This window comes from Megalops cyprinoides, chromosome 13, assembly GCF_013368585.1.
Source record: "Megalops cyprinoides isolate fMegCyp1 chromosome 13, fMegCyp1.pri, whole genome shotgun sequence".
NCBI lineage: Eukaryota > Metazoa > Chordata > Actinopteri > Elopiformes > Megalopidae > Megalops > Megalops cyprinoides.
In genome coordinates this window covers 24,988,672-25,009,925 of record NC_050595.1, presented here as the reverse complement: position 1 = coordinate 25,009,925, position 21,254 = coordinate 24,988,672, and the positions used below count along the sequence as shown (strand labels likewise).

The window sequence follows — 21,254 nt, the reverse complement described above, 5'->3', positions numbered from 1 at the left end:
GATATAATCTTAAACAACAAGTCATGAGTTTGTAAAACCACCAACTGAGTCAAGTCACTAATTAATGTACGAAATGAATTCTACGATAAATTGAATGCATACTAGTTAAAAAGCGATGATGTTGTCTATAGAGGAAATTTTACTTTAAAACTTGTGCTGGCTTGTTTGCTAAGGGGAAAAATTACATGCACAGAGGCTGCGTCACTGTCTAATGTCGCGTTGAAAAATATCCGAGTTTAGTTATTTATACTTATCAGGTTCTGCTAAAACAGTCGAACCTGGAGTCTGAATAATGTTTTAAAAGTCTATCTTAAATGGCCACCCAGTCTATTCTCTTATGAAAACATATCAGTGTTAAAGATTTAGCAGCCTGTTTTTTTTTTTTTTGGCTGGGGTATGGTTGAGGGAGAGAGAGGCGGGGGCACCGCTGGGTCACAATAATCTGGGGCCTTACTTCTTGGGGGGATGGGGGGGCAAAAACAGTCGAGCAGAGAGGGTGCGGAGCCAAAATCCACATCTCGGGAAAAGCAGAAGAGAAAGGACTGGGGGAGGGACTCGAGGCAGAGCTCTGCTTATTGGTAGGCAGAGGGCTGCTCTCTTGATGGATTGACTCAGAATGGATCGAATTACACCATTTGCCGTGCATCAGTTTGTTTTTCTCCTGGCATAGTCCGCGGAGCAAGTGAAAGAGAGTCGCCGATCTGTGTTGGAAGCAGTACGTGAGGATACAAAATACCGATTCAGATGAGGTGAGTCGCGTGTTTTGGAAAGCTACTTTTTACCAGCGAGAATCAATGAAGAGGCACGGGAAAACTGTGTTAAACCAAAGGGAAAAGAAAAGATTTGCCAACATTGTAACGAAGTATGTAGGCAGGAGAGAGTGCATTACTACGTACTCGGTCTATCCAGTGTGTGAAGTACAAAAATAGTACTCGACGAGCTATTTTTGTATATGCGCTATATTCCTTGAGGGAGTGGTTTTCATTATCAACGTAAATCGTTTTTTTGTTCTCCTCGAAATAATATTTTGCAGACCACATTGTTTACTTTTTGTCTTCAGCAGTCGTGAAAGCACTTTTATCACAAGACTTCTCGTTAGTGTTTTCTCTGTTTTTGTAAAGTTAATGACGGGGGGATGGTGAGGTAGGGGGGGAGGGGGCTGTCGTAGTACCATTTGATCGGTCCTCAGCTTTGAAGATCAGAAAGCTGAAAGCTGGGCCAGAGGACTGATAGATTGACGAGAGTCCGCTAGAAAATGCACCTTCCTCGGCATCGGAATTAATTTGGCGGTCCACAACTGAAAAAAAAAAACAAGTTCTGAGCCGTTCTGGACCTGGAGTGCGTGTGCGATGTATACATTTCATCAAATGGATTGATCGGAGAGGGGACATACCTCGGGATTTAAAGAGGACCAGGGAATAGCTTTCATGAATGTTTGGGAGCCTTCAGGTAGGACATCAGTGTTCATCTTTTTAGACGTATGGGAACAAAAAGTGCGTATATATGCATGCATGTGTGTATATATACATGTGCATATAAACATACAATGTAGTTTTAGTTTAGCAAATATACACTGGATATACTAGTGCTATATTAAATCTTGTGGGTTGCTATAATTTCAGCATTTTTGGATTACAGCGATGTAAAGATATCTGTGTGTAGGTAGTAAATACCAGATAAAGAACACTGATTAGCTGTGGAGTTGCCGGTAAAATTTGTGCGAGTTTGCTGCATAGTTCGGATGAAATCCTAGGTTTGCTGTTTTCCTGTCTTGAATTGCTCTGGCGGTAAACGATTAGAGAAAACGGCTGTGGTTTAAATCGTCTAATTCGACCGCTGTAGAATATGTTTTTATTGCGACCACGGAGTTTCATTTTCTAGTGTAAAGTAACGTGGTTTGTACTATTCATTGTAAATTGCACATGCCCGTTAAAGGGATTAGATCGTTTACTTCCTTTACTTAGGGTGAAGCTGGTGAAATGAAGTGATCGTCTTCTAGTGTCCTTTTCTTATCTTCACATGTACATGCTTATTGTATGTCTGACGTGGAATAAATGGCGCGATTTTAGCACGCTGAACACCACCACCTATCTTAACCATTGTATCACTCCCAAGTCGCGCAGGATTTTAAACCCAAAGGTAAAGGAGCGTCGTACTTCTGTGCGAAACTCTTCGCGATCATCCTTCTTTTCCCCGCGTCGTTTTCTTGTGTTCTACAGCGCCCTTGGACACTTTTCATATCGTCTGCCCTCACTGTATCATCTAATGAACACAGACAATTAATTGTTTTATTCTATGCTTAGCATGACCAATTAAGCACGATATTTCAAAGTGCCCTGATATAATTAAACCAGTAAGCTATTGTGTTTAGACTATACGAGCTTGCAGCACCCTTGGCCCATCCCCGAAGTCTTGCAGTAGCAGAAGAATCAATTTACATGCAAACCCCATTACCTTTTGTCACTTTTGCCGCTCCCAAACCTTTGTTACTTGTATTTCAAATGGACTTAAGGAATTACCACGGATCAATGCTGAATACATTAAATCTCTTGCAGTAGGAAAAAGGTTTTCAAAATGTATTTAGGCTAGATCCTGCTTCTACAACAGCATAATTGTAGCGTACAATCGATTTTCACCCAGCAACGTATTTTTTTCAGTCAGCAATCTAATGTTTATTTTCAATTCATTGAGTACAGCAGTGTAAATTGAGTTTGGTGATTGAATGACGGCCATATTACATGATGCTGGTTGGCAGTTATTTTAAGACTGTCGTGGAATAAAATCATTTGGCCTACATCTTCTAAATGGTCGGAAAACGACGTGAGCATTAAAAGTCCAAAGTTGTCAAATACGGGAAATGTTTTCGTAGGCCTAGTATTGTTGCAAACTCACATTTTATCATTAAAGTGCATGTCATAGAAGTATGGAAATCTGTCACTTTCTGTGTCGAATTTTTAAATGCGTAATAACTCGAACAACCGTGCGCACGTAATTTTCAAACTGATCACTATAACATGTTAGGGGTATGTTACCTAGACATATTTTAAGAAGCTTCGCGATGCATAAATATTTGGTCTTTAATGTACGATGAAATTTAATGAGGCCTTGAAGTTCCTGTCCTGCGTAAGTGAGAGATAGGACTATTGTCCATTACGGTTTCTGTTCGTAAACACGGTCTCTTACCACTGGAGGTATGACTGTAATGAGCTGAATAATAGTGTACAGTTGCCCTCTGCTGCCCCAGGGAAGTAAATATTTAAATGACCCCTGGGATTAAAATTGCTCTGTAAATACGTAATATTGAGGTTTATTTATTCAATTGCGCTGTTTTTGCTACGCCTATTGTTAACCAGCCGAGATTAGCATTTTAACAACCCCAAAGTGAACTTCCACTCCTGTTCTATAACTCCGGCGCTGTGAAGAAGTCATCAATCATCCTGTCTGTTGACCACAACGGACTTGCTGGCTCTGTAATCATCTGAAGCTTCACGGTGATCATCGGGCTGTTAACAACACAGCTGGCCGAGGCAATTTCCCTCTTCCACGCCGCTGACGCCATTGTCAGGCCGTAGTAACTAAAGTTAACACCCAGAACACAAAGTTGCTATTGTGCCGTCCCACTCGGCGATGCGGGGTCCGTTTATTAGATGACACACCTGCAGCACTGGGTTTTTGTAGAGGTATTAAGATGGTAGGCACTCTCAGTTTTTCTATGGAGAAACCTCTCTCCCGTTTCGCAGTTCTCACGGAAGGTGGGAGGGGCTGTTGTTTAGCTGCGGTGCCAAGTGCCTTTGCCAGCGCCTTTAAAGCAACAAGTTCAGACCGTTCGGATCTAATCCTTGAGCAAATACCAAAAGATTACGCCTTTTTATTATTTAAGTAGAAGAGAAGTAATCATTTTACTGGAGCCGCTGAGGTTCTAATCTGGTGTCAGAGTTCTCTGAACAGGCTGTGATTGCCTTCTAAAAACCTTAAATTGAACGTACAGCATCACAGTGTTGTCAGAATCTAACAGCCTTTCCCGCTCTCCAGCGCTTCAAAGGAACATTAAATCTTTCCTTAATACTGCACAGAAGTAAGAGGCCCTGAAAACCAATTTGCCAGTTATCTGATTTCATGTTCGGTGGATTTTTATTGCGCTACATGGAACAGGATGACAACAAAAGTGACCCAAGGAGTGACAGCTATTGTTCAGTCATGTGGAGCCGTCGTGTGTCGCAGAAGACAAAATATGATGTAATGGCCTTATTGTTTACTGTTTTTATTGCGGCAATCTCTGCAGCAGGACCCCTCGGATAGAATGCCGCTGAAGATCTTATATTGCAGGCAATGACCTACCAAACAAAAAAAAAAAAAACGAGTCTGTAATTCCTACAGAAGAGTTGGAGCCAGAGGCTCTTTGGCGTTGTGAAACCACGCCAATGTCAATTGAGAAATTGCGTGAGTGTAAAGCATTGAAAAACCCTGTAATAACAAAGCAATTTCAGAGCGATTGTAGGGGAAAGCTAAATGGTACCACGTTGCGTGACTAGCTGCCTGCATTTTAGGACTTGCCGAGGCCCGTGCACTTAAGGGTAAGAATAAGAAACCATACGGAGAAATTCAATAAAAAAACACATTGTGCTTTCTATGGATTGAATAGTCATTCGAGACGGTTGACCTCTCTGTGTCTGGCTTTTCTGTTTTGCATTAGGTTACTGAGGAATCCCAGTTCCCTCCCCTTCTATAACACTGTTAAAACAGATGAATCATGGGACAATGTACTTGTATATTCTGCTCCCATTTTAACGTGGTCATGAATAATTCATGAATAGGAGGTACAGGGGCTGTGGGGGGTGGCTGGTCCACTTAAAATCTTCTGGCATTATCCATAACTCCACGGTGTTAAAATTCAGACAGTCCTTTGGAGTGTTTTGGGCTGAGGGTTTTATTACTACCTGTATTGATCGTCCCAACGCTGGATGAGAACTCCCTCATGAAACGTCCCCCCCTCTTTGGTCCTCTAATTTAGTTAAAATGTATGAGCTGCTTACTGCTACAGTCCTTTTATAGATCTGGGGTTTGTTTGTAACTTTGTTACAAAGTTGCACTTTCCTTACTTGTATTGACTTCTGTATTGCTTTGCTGTGTGTTTTTTGCCAGGCTGTCGTAAAACCAATTCCTCAAACGTGGCTCTGTCGGGGCGAGAAAGGCTGACTGCATTTGAGAATGTGCAGCATCGACATGTTATACTGTATACTTTAGGCTTTTGTTAAAAAAATAATAATAAGCGCCTAAATTAATAATGCCCAGCACATAGTTAGCACCTCTACAGAAATGACAGCAGTGCTAATTTGCTAATAAACAAGACCAGAGAAGTCTTTGCCCAATCCAAACACAACCGCCAGCTCCGCTAATGTTCGCCATACGTTCGCGTGAAAAACAACCCTCGTACCACTAAAAGCCATTAACGTTGACGTGCACAGATATGGAAGTCTAAACCTTCCACTGCTTTTCCTCCTCTCCGATCTATCAGATCTCTAAGTGGATTTGCAGTGGGTGCTTATTAAGGGCTCGGAGCAGGTGTGCACCGGGGCTAATTGAAAGAGCGTCGGTGCTGATGTGCCGCGTGTGCAGGGGGGGGAGACGCTCATCAGCGGTGTGCCAGGCCTCTATCTGCTGCGCCGCACGCTGCCGGCTAATCCATTTTCTTGGCTGTTTGTTGCCTCCCTGCAAACCGTTCACATCCATTCAGGTCCCATCCGCATGAATAATTTGTTTGCCTCATAAATATTTGACGGTACAATGTTCGTTAATATGCGCGCGGTTGGTCTCAAACCGCTGCTACCTCAGGACACGGCCCAGCTACGCCGGTGTCATCCGTCTTGTTTCCAGATCGGCGTGACGAAAAATCAGACCACCGCAAAGGGATCTCTGGGTAGTTGCTGAGGGCTAGGAATACTGTGTACCTTGTTAGCTAAATAACAGCGGGTAATTTCCACTTGTGATTGGAAAGTGAGATTTATGAACCCTGCAGTGGGTGGAGCTGCTGCATACCGTCAATCACGAACTTGTCTGAACCGACCCAAAAACTGCTCACCACAACAAAACACAGTGATTGGTCGAAATTAGTCAAATCACTGATGGCGTGTGGCAGCTCCTCCCATTTTGGGGTTCACAGGGCCTGGCTTTCCCATCCTTCTCCCTCTGACACCTGCGCTGACGCTAGCAGCCTGAGTGAAGCTCTGCACACTTTGCCTGTGTCCAAAAAACGCTGAGGCAGGGCACGGAGCAGACGGCGCACCCCTGCGCCAAGCAGCATGCGCTTCCTCCAGCGTGGCGTCCCCCTTTAAGGAACCCTGCCGCCCTTCCCCTTGACCTGCCAGAGACCGGCAGATTGGAGCGGTAGACAGTTGCCAATTACTGACGCCGGGCGCTCCGTGCAAAATTAGCACCTGTCAAAGACGGCGGCGGCAACGCTACCGACAATTTCGGTCGATGTGAAACGGGAAGGTGAGCCTTTACTGTCGATAAGCACGTAGCTGGGCACAGGACGGGCTTTGAGCAAGGCCAGAAAGAGAGGGCAAGGGAAGGAGGAGAGAAGAACCAGCAACCGGTAGCACTCAGCATCCCCTCTGTCTTTTCTGTGCTTTTTTTTTGCAGGTAGCATCGACATTTTTGTGAAAAAGGAAGTCTCAGCCCTCCGCGTGAAGCCATGGGCCCGAGAGCTCAGCTCCTCCTCAGCCTGGTGCTTCTGACAGCACCGCGCCTCTGGGCGGTCAGCTTCCCTGAAGACAACGTCCCCATTGACACCATAGACTACCACTGTAAGTCCTGCCTCTGGGCAAGGATGTAGCCATCAAAAGAGCGCTGGAGTCGCTTATCTACTTTCACATCAAGCTCAGCCAGGCATTTGGCAAAAACATCAAAGAGCTATTGTTTATAACCATTGGGGGCATTGTTTTGTGTGTGTGTGTGTGTTATTTGGGTGACAATAAGTGCTTCATTTCTACAGCGTTTAAAAGATGGACAATGTGTTGAACCAGGGAATATGATGTATGAATACAAAGGTGACACAGTCCCTTGTCAGCTTAAGGATCAGCAGGACTTAAAGTGGTTCCTGTGATATAGTGTGAGAAAATGGGGAAAAAACTGCTGACACGGTTAACAGAAGTATTCAGAGTGCCAGTCTTATATTCTTTAATATTCATTACATTACTGGGGGATTTCTTTAAAGCCATTATACATTGCTAAATATACGGTTAATCAATACTCCCTATCGACTGTGCGGCTGTGTAATCCCAAATAATGCTGCAACTCTTTCCCCTGTAGACTCAAAGCAGTATCCCGTATTTAGAGGCCGACCTGCAGGCAATGAATCTCAGCACAGACTGGACTTTCAGCTGATGACGAAAATTCAAGACACGCTCTTCATTGCTGGCAGGTAAATCTAAAAGCTCTTAATGATATTGAATGTAGATGCATTTACCCAATGATATATACCCGCACCTGATTTCAAGGGCGATTTATGTCCTACAGAAGGTTGGTGTTTTGGCAACCCTTTGGAGGCGATGTCACCAGTGCTGCATGCACTGAAACTGACCTACGTGCATGTTCTTTGTTCAACAGAGATCAGGTCTACCTTGTAAGTTTGCGAGAGACATACAGGACGGAGATCATACCTTATAGGGTAAGCTTCTAGACTCATTCACTAGACTTATAAACAGCACCTGTATATGTGTCTTGGATGGTTAAGATTGCTCAAGGAGGTAAACCAGCAAGCCAGGCCTTGTAAATGAGTAACTGGGAACAGTGGTGTGCATTGAAACATTTCTCCACTTCATTTCCAGAAATTAACCTGGAGGTCGGGCCAAGCCGACCGGGAAACATGTGCCATGAAAGGAAAACACAGAGTAAGCTCCGAAACAGCCGGCTCACTCTCGCTCATTGCATTTTTCCGAAGAAATCTGCCCTCCAGAAGCAACTCCCCTGTTCCGTTCAGTAACAGGTCCTTCTTCCTCTGTCTCACAGGATGAATGCCATAATTTCATAAAAGTGCTGGTACCCAGAAACGATGACCTGGTGTTCATTTGCGGGACAAACGGGTTTAACCCCATGTGCAGATACTATCGGGTGAGTGGATTCCTCATCAGCCTACCTTTTACCCATTTGGAGCGACTGCAGCACAGCTCCTGCCGTAGCTTCTGCTGTGTGCGAGTGTGTGCGCGTGTGCAGCTGTATTCCTGCATGGTCATGCTGCGAGGACGTGATAAGAAACCGCAGCTGAAGAATGCACTCATATGCCTTTGTTCCTGCGCAGTTGGACAACCTGGAATTTGACGGCGAAGAAATCAGCGGCCTGGCGAGGTGCCCGTTCGACGCCAAGCAGACCAACGTCGCCCTCTTTGCTGGTATGAAAAAGCCTCCCAATAACACATCCGAGTGATGAATGGCTCTTTCAGGCATCGCAGGGGTTTGGGGATGAAAATATGAAGGACCTGCGACTGCCAAGGTGCCCGATCGGAGACATTAATCATCATTTTTATTACAATGAGCAGAGAGCAACGGTGCCCATAGCAACCACTGCTCCGACGGTGGCACCTTCTATGAACGCACAAAACGTTTTATTTATTTATTAATTTAAGCAAAAGCCCATGGTCGCAAACGTGCAAATCCACACTACACCACACAAATACCGAGGTGACCTTTACCATGTCCCATTCCAGATGGAAAGCTGTACTCAGCCACAGTAGCTGACTTCCTGGCCAGCGATGCGGTCATCTACCGCAGCATGGGAGACGGCTCCGCCCTCAGAACCATAAAGTACGACTCCAAGTGGTTAAAAGGTAAACCCAGCTTGTTTTTGTATGATTTCTGCATGTGTTTTGCGCAGTTACACATTTCCAGTGTTGCGTAGACCACGCGGGAAGGTCTCAGGAAGCTAACCGGTCTTGCAGAACCTGTTTATGTTGTTTTCATATGGGTCTTTGTTCCAGCCCCTGACCTTTTCTTACAGTACACCGCACGCTCGGCCAGATCGGAGCGCCTGGAGGAGAGAGAAAATGTCTTTCATTGATGTGGGATACCGTACTCTTGTTTTGCAATCTAGGTCAACGCTGAGCCCATTCGCCTCAGTCGTTGTGTCGATCTGTTGTGAAATTAAGTCGGTACTGTATCTCGGTTAAAACGCAAAACACTGTTGTTGTTTTTTTTTTCCAGAACCACACTTCCTGCATGCTGTGGATTATGGGAATTATGTGTACTTCTTCTTCAGGGAAATCGCAGCCGAGCACAATAACTTGGGAAAGGTACGATTTGAATAATGAATACCAATATCGGGGGAAAAAACCCACACTGTATTCTATTGGATGCAATTTCTGTGTTTTCATTACAATTGTAAAAAAAAAACCTGCTTGGAATGTCTGCCTTATCTTAGTCCTCCACTTAGTAGAGATGTATGGATACCCAAAAGCGTTAGTATGCCATCTACTTCCTGTAGCTGGGTTGAAATTTACCAGTAGAACATGGGGAGGGGTGGTTCCCAGAAAGGGTTTGCACACTTTCCCTCGACCACAGGTTAATAAATATTTCAGCCACACTAATGCTGGGATGATACCTGTGCTGTGATGTAGATTTGCAGCGGTTAATTATTAAACCCGTTCCGCATGGTTAATTTCAAATCTTAACCCCCCTCCCAATATCCATGCCTTTACTTTACCCCTGTTTTGCATGAAAATGCAGAGAGATGGGATTTGAGCTGCGAGTGTTTGCTCAGTCATGCAGTCCAAAAACCCGAGGCCTCGCAGGTACGTGGAGCCTCGGATGGCCCTGTTAGCTGGTCCTGGACCAAAAAAACAACAGCGCTCGGCACTAGGGCAGGAAGGACTCAGCAGCGCAATGCATTATTCAGGAGCTGGAAGTGTTTCCATGACGAAATTGATGATTCCTGGCCCGTTTTTTTCCCTTTTTTTTGTTTTAACATTTCCGTGTCTCAGGCTGTGTATTCCCGAGTGGCACGCATATGCAAGAATGATGTGGGCGGGTCCCAGCGCGTGCTGGAAAAACACTGGACCTCCTTCGTTAAGGCACGGCTGAACTGCTCCGTTCCGGGGGAGTCGTTCTTCTATTTCGACGTCCTGCAGTCCATCACCGACATAATAGAAATCAATGGAGTGCCTACCGTGGTCGGCGTGTTCACCACACAGCTGAACAGGTAAGAAAAAACACCTCTTGCTTTAATGGGCGCTTGGATTACAGCTGTTGTTTTCTCCTGCTTATCTGTATGTAATCAATGTGGCGGTTTATTTCTCCCCACGTAGTATCCCTGGCTCGGCGGTTTGCGCCTTTTCGATGGCGGACATTGAGAAGGTATTCAGGGGGAGGTTCAAAGAACAGAAAACTCCCGACTCTGTTTGGACGGCTTTCCCAGAAGACCGGCTGCCAAAGCCCAGGTACACGCCCGCTGTGATACGCTATCATTTTGCTTTCGATTTTGGGTAAATAATTAATGGCCCGTAATTGGGCGGCCTGCATATTTAACCTCGGCCCTGCGGACGCCATATGCACACAGGTATACGTTTACAAGTGTGTGGCGCGCTGCTGTCTTCTCTGTTGTCACTGCTAATGAGCAGCTGACCCCGACGCTCCCTGAAAGCGTACCCTCCCTTGTCCCCCCCGGAATAATGCGTCCCTGTGTTCTTTTCAGGCCGGGCTGCTGCGCGGGACATGGCCTGGCAGAGTCTTACAAAACCTCCATTGATTTCCCAGATGAAACTCTGCTTTTCATCAAATCCCACCCACTCATGGACTCGGCCGTGCCGTCCGTCAACGAGGAGCCCTGGTTCACCAAGACCCGCGTCAGGTGAGATGTCACCCTTTGGAGAGGGAGGAAAGGGATCCCTCTGTCGATTGATGGAGCCAAGGGGGGAAAACGGTATTCCTGATCACGGACTGAATGATAAGCTGGCTGTCTTTTTATTTGTAGGTACAGGCTGACCGCCTTGGCTGTTGACAATGGCGCCGGCCCCCACCAGAACTACACAGTGGTTTTCATCGGCTCAGAGGCTGGCATGGTCCTCAAGGTCCTGGCTAAGACTTCACCGTTCTCCTTGAATGACAGCGTGCTGCTGGAGGAGATTGATGTCTTCAACCGAGCTAAGTACGTCAACCGCTACCTCGCCTACCTAAGATGCTGTTATTGCAAGATGTTGCAATTCCTTTGCTGCCTTATTGAACAGGAGCTGTTGTTTTAAGTCAGATTTCAGTTGAATGGCTGATGAAATGTGCCTTGAGATGAGTAGATGGGGGAGTCCTGACTGAGCCTGGGTGAGCTGGCCTGGCCTATCTGACCATTACCCTCTTCTCGGATTCTAGGTGCCTGTACAACAGCGAGGAGGACCGCCGAATCCTCTCCCTCCACCTGGACAAGGAGACCCACGGGCTGTTTGTGGCCTTCTCCAGCTGTGTGGTCAGATTGCCCCTCAGCCGCTGCGAGCGCCACGGCTCCTGCCACAAGTGAGTCCGCTCAGCATGCAGTGCCATCATCAGGGTCTCCACTTTTGTGCACTACTTTTTAAAATGGAATTACTTATGGACGTATAACACCACATGGACATGGTCCACCCCCTCAGACTGCATGCTGGTTTCTCTGCCAAATCACTACCTTCCTTTGAACAACAGGTCATCTGATTTTGATATTTAACCCAGTGTAGGTGTAGCTGTTGCTCCCCTGTTAATGATGTGTTGTGAAATGCAGGTCCTGTATCGCCTCTCGGGATCCTTACTGTGGGTGGATGCCGCATGGATCCTGTGAGAAGATTCCGCCTGGCCAACTGTGAGTACATGTTGCGCTGACAGTTTTACCCTGCGGACGAGCTTGTGCTTTGTAGATTATATCTGACATGTGGCATGAAAGAAAAGGAGTCATCAACTGCTCGATTGAGCCCCGTGCTCAGATGTTATGTGAAAACGCTGACTTAGCGTTGTCCCCTCCTGCCTCCCGTCTCCTGTTCAAACAGATCTGGGTTCGAGCAGGACGTGGAGCACGGCAACACGGCGCAGCTGGGCGACTGTCACGGTGAGCTTTTTCACGGCCATTTCATGTCTGGTGACACCATTAGCTTGCAGTATCACACGAGTAACCTCTCACCACATTCCTCTGTGGTAATCTTTACACACACATTTACACGTCCTACTAATAGCACATAAACATTCCACGCAGTGCTGGCACAAGAGATTCACAAGGCTGAACTATTCGACCAGAACTACTGTCATTTAAAATGACTCCTTTTGTTTCCAGTGTATGTAACTGGGTATGCAAAGGAACACACTATTTACAAGTTTCCTTTATATGGTTTAAAAAAAGTAAAAAAAAAAAGGAAAAAACGACTTTACTTTGGGTTTATTTTAATCATTTTATACTGATTTCTTTCTTGTTCCTTTAAATCTTTTAGAATTTTTGGCTACTACATCTACGCCAGATTACAAATCATTTGGCGACCCAACATCTGGTTAGTTTTTTACTTTTTTCCAATTGATTTCTTGACCCTTAAGTTCAGCATATTCCAACCCTCTTTGCACCTCCTCTGCTGCTGGCTCTCCATACCCATAACCAGCTTCCCTCCGCCTCACTGCCATCAGAAACGTAGTGACCGTAGCTGTGCCATTGCTCTCCATCTGATCATGAGCCATTTCACTGCTGACCAGCCCCGCTTCCTCACCGACTCTCACTAACATCTGCTGCATGAGTAACCATCCATCAGGGCTGTTCTGTGTCTGCACCTCGTCATCGCTGTCTCAACAGCCATCTTTTCATTTGGCAGAAAAACCGCAACCCTGTTCACTCCGCAATTGAACTGTGTCCAAATAACAGGAAATTGGTTGCAAATAATGTCAGTTGGGCATCAAATAGTCAGTCAAACAGTCATTCAAGCTAAAGCAAAAGGAATAGTTTTGAGTTGGGAAGGGTAAGGGATTGAATGGGATTCTGAGTAGGGTTGAGTCTGGTTTCTACTATGACAGTTTCTTTAAACGAGTGTATTGACTAGATGCTTTGTTTAGCTTTGGTTAATCCATTCGTGTTTTATTTTGCACCATTTTATTTCCCTTGTCCTTTAAATGTAACTGGAAACTAACCCGCATCCATCAACCGTACCTACTGCTAACCTGGTTGTTAACGGTATGCCTTGTCCACTGTGTTCACCGTTTGTTAACAATTTGTTTGTCACCAATTTGTTTGTCACCACAGACATGGAGTTGTCATCACCTTCAGTCACAACAGTGGCAACTGGCCCCATAGAGTCACCCAAAATCATTGCCACTCAGACACCTGAACTGTTTGGTTCAAGGAAATTTGTCCTCCAAGATGACCCAGCCACTTCACATTCTTTTGAGTCATTACCAGGTGTCCCGGATGGTAAGGCCTTTTCTGGGAGCGCTCTATTGCTGAAAGGAATCCTGAAAAAGCAGCTGCAAATTGGCAAGTCTTTCAGGGCACTTTCAAACCTAGTTCACTTTCTGGGAACTTGCTTGCTTTCTGGTTCACTTTCAAACATAGTCTGTGTTGTTTTTTTATTATGTCAAAAGGTTTTTTTTTGCATAGTTTCAGGGAAAAAAAGAACACTAGAATTCATCCATAAATAAATCCAAGCTCACTGGTTGCCATGTGCGGACCGTTCTGTTGGTATCAGTGCAGTATTTGAGTTCACTCGCTGTTTACCTGCAGAGGAAGCTCTCTGGGGGACACACAGGTTTGATGGAGAACACAAATGTGCCAGCAGGCGTGTGAACATCTATCTTAGTTTCAGCTGTGGCCCAGCTTAGCCCTCATGAGACATTTTGTCCTCCTCAGTGCATCTGGGATATGGCATCGTTGTGACGCAGGAACCAGCGTTTTTGGGTACGCTGCATCGCTTTGATAGCTTGCACGTGTTTGCGTTCACACAGCAGAAGGTTTCAATGGATTGAAAGCACAGAGACACCGAGTACAGTTCCAGTAGGAGCTCCAGTGTCCTGGTTTGACCGCTTCAGTTTCAGTACTTGTGCTACTGTGTCACTCTCAAAGGTTTCACGTATGGTTTCACCTACCCACACTTCTATTAAAATCAATCAGTCACACGAACTAGGTTTAAAAGTGCCCTGAGACTGCATGCTACTCTGTCTTTATGCAAAGCATACAATTGCTGGGAAATATGGGATCATTGGATTTTCCCTATGCTTTGTGCATCCCCATTTGGGGAGATAATCAAATGTGTATTGGAGGTGTAAAGCAAAACACCGGACAGTTCTTTATGAAGGTCATTAGCATTGATTAGCATGAGTTCAAGCAGCGAGCCAGGATTCTCGTCAGCCAATATGGCAGTGATTTCTTCATTTTTCCTTTTATGTTACTTGTTTATTGTTACTTTTGATCATGTTGTATGTTCATTCAAATGTGTGGTTTATTTATACATTTGTTATGTATTTTATGTCACTTTCTTGTTGTTTTCTCATTTCGAAATATGATTTATCTTCCCTTTCTTTGGCCTTTCCTTTCACCCCTGTGAGAAGATTTTAATCCCTTGCTTTCCTGATTTTTCCAAAGGCCTTGCCATTAATAACCACAACTCAAAAACCTCTTGCCTCAAGGACATGTTGTTATTGCACCACTAGATGACTAACTCTTTAAAATGTCTGTGGTTACTAACAAAGTCTTAAACTTTAAAGCCTTCTTCACTAAGTAGGGATTTCATACACTCCCCTATCTCCCTTTCCAAGCACCCAATGTAGAGTCATCAATTTTCTTGATGTTTATTGTGCCATACATTGGCTAACCTTAAACTAACCCCTTCTTATAGGTTGCATGTCATTTTTAAAATCTCACTACTCTCCTTGGAAATGGAATTATTAGTTTACATTCTATAGTATCTTGCAATAATGCAGTACTTTTGCAAATACACCAATAAAAGGGTTAGGATGATCTCAGAAAAATAATGGAGCCTTTGAAAGGTTGTTTCCCCCCATCTACCTCATTTGCCGGAAAGGCCTTGAAAATTGTTTTTTGCAGTATAATGTATTCTAAAAGGACAATTAGAGCAATTGATGGATCTTACCATTGTATAATCATGGGCTTTTCCAGAAATACTGCGCTTGCTTTTTTGCGTTTGTGGGTTTTCCATTTTCAGCAAATAACGAGAAGAATAAGAATAATATAGACTATGAAAATTCCCCATCACCAAATATGTCTGCTGTGAAATCCTTCATTTTGTGTTGAGTGGACAGCATCCAGAAAATTCAGAGCATCTCTGTACCTTTGAAAATAACCATAACATTAAAACAGATTCAGTTTTCCCAATTACTATGGTAAAAATAGCAAAAACAGTGAGTAGTTACAAGCAAAGTAAATAACAATGAAATGTTAGTATTAATGCTAATAAGATTAATAACTAATAATAATGGAGAGGTAAAGTAACCTCTTTAACTGTAATTTTGATAATAAATTATGCATTCCAGGTGTGTGGGAGGTGCAGTCAGGAGAGTCCAACCAGATGGTGCACATGAACGTCCTGATCACCTGTGTGTTCGCTGCCTTCCTGCTGGGGGCGCTGATCGCGGGCATGGTGGTGTACTGCTACCGTGACGCCTTCCTGCGGAAGCCCAGGAAGATCCACAAGGACGCCGAGTCTGCCCAGTCCTGCACGGACTCGGCTGGCAGCTTCGCCAAGCTCAATGGCCTGTTCGACAGCCCGGTGAAGGAGTACCAGCAGAACATGGACACCCCCAAGCTTTACACAAACCTGCTGAGCAACGGGAAGGACATGGCACCGAACGGAGACACGAAGACCATGATACTGAGCGGCCAGTGTCAGCCTCCCGAGCTGGCAGCCCTCCCAACGCCGGAATCCACACCTGTTCTCCAGCAGAAGGGCCTGCAGCCCATCAAGAACCAGTGGGAGAAGGCCCACAGCAAAATGAACTCGTCCCGCCGCGAGTCCCCGCCAAAAAGCCCCCAGTACTTTCCCTCCAGTCCACCTCCGCACTCACCCCCAGGACACGCCCACATACCCAGCGCCGTCGTTCTTCCCAACGCCACTCATGACTACCGGGCCTCCTTTACCAACGCCCCTGACGTGCTGCGCTCTGAGAGGAAAATTCAAAACACGGACCCGGCCGCCAGCTCCAGATCCAGCCGGAAGGATCACAGGCGGTCCGTGGACGCCCGGAATACCTTGAACGACCTGTTGAAACATTTGAACGACAGCAACAGCAACCCTAAGGCTATCCTCGCCGACGTGCCCAAGTCTCGCCAGAACATGATGCTGGACCCTATGGTGAGCATGACGGAGATACCACCCAAAGTCCCCAGCAGGGAGGCGTCGCTGTACTCCCCTTCGTCCTCCCTGCCCAGGAACAGTCCCACAAAAAGGGTCGACGTGCCCACCACCCCCACCACCCCCACGGGACAGATGAACACTTTAGAAAGACAGAGGGGCTACCACAGGAATGCCTCACAGAGGCATTCCATATCAGCCCTGCCCAAAAACATGAACTCGTCAAATGGGGTCGTCGTATCTCGACAGCCCAGCATGAACAGAGCGGGGTACATGCCCCCCACACCCCCGTCCCGGTTGGACTCACACGGCATGCCCGTGGGAGTCCACCCGCAGCCCTCTGTGTCCAGACAGAGCAGCTACAGCGGGCAGGGCTCTCTGCCCCGGACGGGGGTCAAGAGAACGCCTTCCTTAAAACCGGACGTTCCCCCGAAACCAAACGGGTTTGTTCCACAGACTGCACAAATGAGGGTAGTGAATAAGTACAGTTACTAACGAGAGTGCACAGCTGGTTTCACTCTGCAGGAGAGCAGAAGGCTTTCAGGTTAAGGCCTGAGGAGGGTTTTCTGATGGCTGGTGGAAGTCCCGACTGACTGCACATTCGAAAAGGGAAATTACAAGTGGCCAAAGAAGCTACTTCGAGGCAGCGTCTCATCTCTGTTTTTGTTTTACGCCTGTCGAAGCGTAAACCGCAGGCCCGTTCGAAAGTATTCTTTTCCGAGCCTGAGGACGCAGGGGTGACCCCGGCATCTGTTGTGCTCGTGTGCGTAGAGCCAGGGAGAGCAAACTGCATGGATGAGCTTGACGGTTCATTTTATGCAGCTTTGCCATTCCGGCGTTAAAGAGATTTAACACGCAAGAATACTTGAAGAATGGGTTCCATTATTCACTGCCACTGAACACTGTCTTCCCATTAAATGTGAACTTAAAACGAAAAACAAGAACAAATGTATGCATTTGTCAAGCCAGTCGAGAGAAAAAAAAAAGATTCAAAAACATTAAACGTATGTGCTGAATCGCAAACGTAGGACCTTGACTAAAAATGCATCCGCGGACCGTTTTTGCAGAGACGGTTTATCTGGGGCGGAGAGGTGGCCACAGATGACGGTTAACGCTGTCTGTAATGTGCACTCAGACAGCAAGATGCACTTATAGTGTCCGCTGTGCAGTCAGTCAGTCGAAAATGGGAACAACTCGTCATAGTCGTAAAACAATTACTTTACAAGGTACATTAATATTAGATTTCCATGGACATTAATGGACATTTCATGGACATTAATGTGCGGACATTAATCATGGGTTAGCTGTATGTGTGAAGAATGTCCAGGGTGCCTAACTCGGACTTCAGTTTTGACTCACTGGGAATTTACTTAACGTATTTTGCTGCTATTGGTTTAAATGACAATGTTGTGCATTTTGGACTCAAAAAGCATTGCTTCCATTTTAGCGCTGGCTGTCTTTGTGTGTGCATTTGGTTTCTCAACGTGTGCCGAGTCACTGGTCTGAAGCTTCATTACTTAATCCCAAGGCTAGTCAGGTGCATATTTTTGTGCTGTCTGTGTTTGTGGGGAGAGTGTGCTCGCAATGGAGGTTTACAGTTTCATAGAAAAAAAGGTGAATGCTGGCCATTTAGGGAACAACCTGGATGACGTGAAAGAAGGACTGGACAAGGCGCTGCTGCTGTGTACGACAGCCTTGCCCTCTGTCCCATCGAGCCTCTGAACTGCATGGCTGCCGTGTGTTTTAGAACGGAGGCCCCTGTCTTTGAAGAACCTCATACCGTGCATCTCTGTATGCCAAAATGCATGTCTGTCACTATAGCTTTCGTCTCTGTGCTCCTGAGAACTAAAGAAAAAACAAAACAGAACTGCATTTGTTCCACTAACAGTTTCCTGCAAAGGGAAGAACGCTGCTTTTAAGTTGCAAACCATTTCCCAAACATGAGCGAACCGCAGTGCAGCAGCTTGGAAGACGACCGAACGATACTTGTGCAATCGTTAAGAAGAGTAACCAATGTGTCCCGAAAAAAAAAAGTCATGCCGGTAATGACAATATTGTGTATATATATATATAAATACGAATATATAAATATTTTTTAGGCGAGTTTACCTGAATCTGTGCATTGTGTGCCTTATTCAATCAATGATCGTAAATATTGAAAGTGTTCATTTTTCTTGAACATTACACATCGTGTACCCTTTGGATATGATACGGTGACTTACTGGAGGGGTCGGCCCAGAGAAGATACTTCCACACATCTGCAGTTTTGAGAACAGTAAGAGCCGACTTAGTGACAAACATTCCATTTCAGGATACGAGATCAGAGCAAAACCGTGATGGCCTCACTTAACCAATCCGGGGGTTTATTTCACAGGCTTTTCCCGTCAACGAAATGCCACTCTTGGCTATTTGCCATCTCTGTGCTTTAGCTGGGGTGGTAGTTTGCAACACTGAGGTGCCATGCAGCAAGCGTGTTAAAATAACAGGTTGTGAGACAAGGGTTTTCCCAATTGCATTGACCCACTGGGGTTGAGTTTTCTGTGCTAACTCGCTGAAGAAGTGCATCGGTTGTCAATTTCAGTACTTGTTAAACATTCAGGATGAAGTAAAAAGAAATTCAAGTCAGCTGGGTGTATGATCATTTTTCCATTAAATGGCCACACTCAAATCAAAAGGCATCGTGGCTATTCCAAAAATAGTATTCCGTTTAGTAATGGTGTACAGAGAGGAGAGATAGGTTCCAATGTGTGGCCACTTTTCCATTTGGGGACTCTCATTGGAAAAAAATAGTTTGATGAAAAACATATTGTTGATGTTCAGATTGTAAACAAGAGGCCGTTACTAAATTTCAGAATTTCACCACTGTACTGGAAGCGAGATGCCAGTTGTCTGTATGAGCCCAAAGTTGCATTTTGTTTACAAACAATGATTGTATTTTTTTAAATTGCCTATTCATTGAGTTGGATGTCACTACCTGCTAATAACCAGTTTTTTGTACAAAGTGAGAGCCGTACATGTATTTGATCCTCAAAGGTCTGTATTGTTAAGCTGCCTTGTATATCGCAGTATGAATTCAGTCTCTTATTTTGACTTCTTAGAGCCTTTACATTTCAGTCGCAATGCTTTGTGTGCAAATAAACCAGAACTGTCAACATTTTCATTTTTAATACTGTGCAAATTGGCGGCCGGAAATACGAGTTGTATGTTTTACAGAGTATTTTAACGTGTAGATATATTGTAAAACTTGTACTGTGAATGTGTAAATAATTACGCTCATTGGTTTTGGACATTTCTTTTTGTCAGTTTTTTTTGTTTTGTTTTTTAACACAGCATGTATAGTTGAAATAAAACATAACTGCACAGAAGATTTAGCTCTGAAAGGTGGTGCCTTTTTAAAGATTCCATGAGCAGGACTTGCACAATCTGTGAGACTCCTCTCCAAGGGTTACACTAAATGTCTGCCAGTAATGACTTGATGTTCCTCTTGCTCAACACATGCCAGGCATGATACTACAACACATCCTGTAGGTATAATTTATTTTTCTTAGCAGTTGCCTGCATCCAGGGGCTTGCATAGCTTACATTTCTTGCATATTATGCTTTCACACAGATATATTTTTACTGGGGCAATTCAGGTTAAGATACAAAAGCAGTATTTCACCTGAGGCTCAATCCTCAAGTTCCCTTACCACCACTCCTACCCTGTAGTCATAATTAAAGATTTGTTTGAAGACCTATTCTCTTATTCACATCTAGGAAGGTTGCTTCAGCAATGGTAAAATTCTGCCAGTTTGCCAGAGGTTTGTATAACACAACAGATGTGCGTTCTAAATATTGCAGGATACAGTATTTGGCTGACATGGAATACTGCTTGATCATTACCATTTAGAAGATACTCAAAACAATATATCACCCTCCGATTTATCCTCCCATCAAATATTTCATATTTCTTGAGGCTAATACCAGCTCCTAGTTGTATGTTGGCCGATATTTTCCACTGACTCAAGTCTTGTCCTATCTCTTAACTCCCAGCCCCTCCACAACCATACGTTGACAGGGAAACGCATGCCTATACCTCTTCGCAATACTGACCCAGAACTGCCTCTTCCTCATTCTAGATTAACGATGAGTAGTTGCCAGAGTCATTTTTATCCTCACAGTCTCCAACGCATGCTGTAGTTGACAATGCTTCCCTTCATATCCACAGCCCTGCTGAGACATCAGAGGCTCAGACATTTGCACTACAGCAAGGGAGAAGCTCAAAACTCTTGCCACCATATCAAACGCACTACTTTCCATTGGTTACTACTCTGGATTCCATGCTCATATTTTGGAAAAGACGTTTTTACTTCGCAATTCAATTTTAAGGTTTTTGCTGTAGTGAACCGCAGGATCTAAAGATGGCCTCACAAGTTCCCTGCCTGGTAAGTATAGCATGAGGCTCCACGACTGGGCTTCGGTGTTTTTGTGCTACATGATGGAGTTCACAAGCCGGCCGTAACGAGTTGAGCACTGAGGGCAGAACCCTCTTACAGCCGATTCTTAACTTCAAACAGCTGTGCCTCAAAAAATCTTTTTATGTGTTATTTTGAGCCGTTCTGATGCGGCGGGCAGCACATAATCCTCTCTGGTCAGTATCGCAACGGCTCTAAATGTCTCTGATGTGAGGTTTGATGCTGATGTGCTGCCCAAAGAAGGATTTATTTTTAGGCTCAACTTGTTTTGAAGTTTCAGTCCAGTGGAGAGCGAACCTTCTCGGTTAACAGCGGGAAAAGTTTCCTTCCCGATGGTACACAACATCTGGCAGGTTTTCGCCTTGCAGCTGTTCCGCACCTCAATGAAGCCCATCCCGGCGATACAATCTAATGTTTGAAGCAAGACTAACGGACATGAAAAAAAAGAGAAGTTGTGACTCACCGAGAGTACAGTAATTACACTGAGCGCTGAAGGATGGCGTTTTCTGAACCC

General features: G+C 45.0%; 1 protein-coding gene across 4 annotated transcripts; it reads left to right on the top strand.

The window, feature by feature from the left end:
• Positions 1-645: 645 nt before the first annotated feature.
• sema6dl (sema domain, transmembrane domain (TM), and cytoplasmic domain, (semaphorin) 6D, like) lies at positions 646-19,556 on the top strand. 4 transcript variants are annotated; one of them, XM_036543413.1, is made up of 19 exons: positions 646-749; positions 6,643-6,806; positions 7,312-7,423; positions 7,609-7,669; positions 7,830-7,892; positions 8,011-8,112; positions 8,300-8,390; positions 8,706-8,825; positions 9,199-9,287; positions 9,975-10,192; positions 10,299-10,430; positions 10,685-10,840; positions 10,964-11,137; positions 11,353-11,493; positions 11,735-11,812; positions 11,997-12,055; positions 12,432-12,488; positions 13,226-13,393; positions 15,469-19,556. In XM_036543413.1, the coding sequence occupies exons 2-19, from the start codon at positions 6,695-6,697 to the stop codon at positions 16,779-16,781; spliced, it is 3,246 nt and encodes a 1,081-aa protein (XP_036399306.1). In that variant the 5' UTR covers positions 646-749; positions 6,643-6,694; the 3' UTR covers positions 16,782-19,556. The 4 variants fall into 4 exon arrangements, with proteins under 4 accessions (XP_036399306.1, XP_036399308.1, XP_036399309.1 ...); XM_036543414.1 differs by lacking the exon at positions 646-749 and adding an exon at positions 1,193-1,449; XM_036543415.1 differs by lacking the exon at positions 12,432-12,488.
• Positions 19,557-21,254: the final 1,698 nt, after the last annotated feature.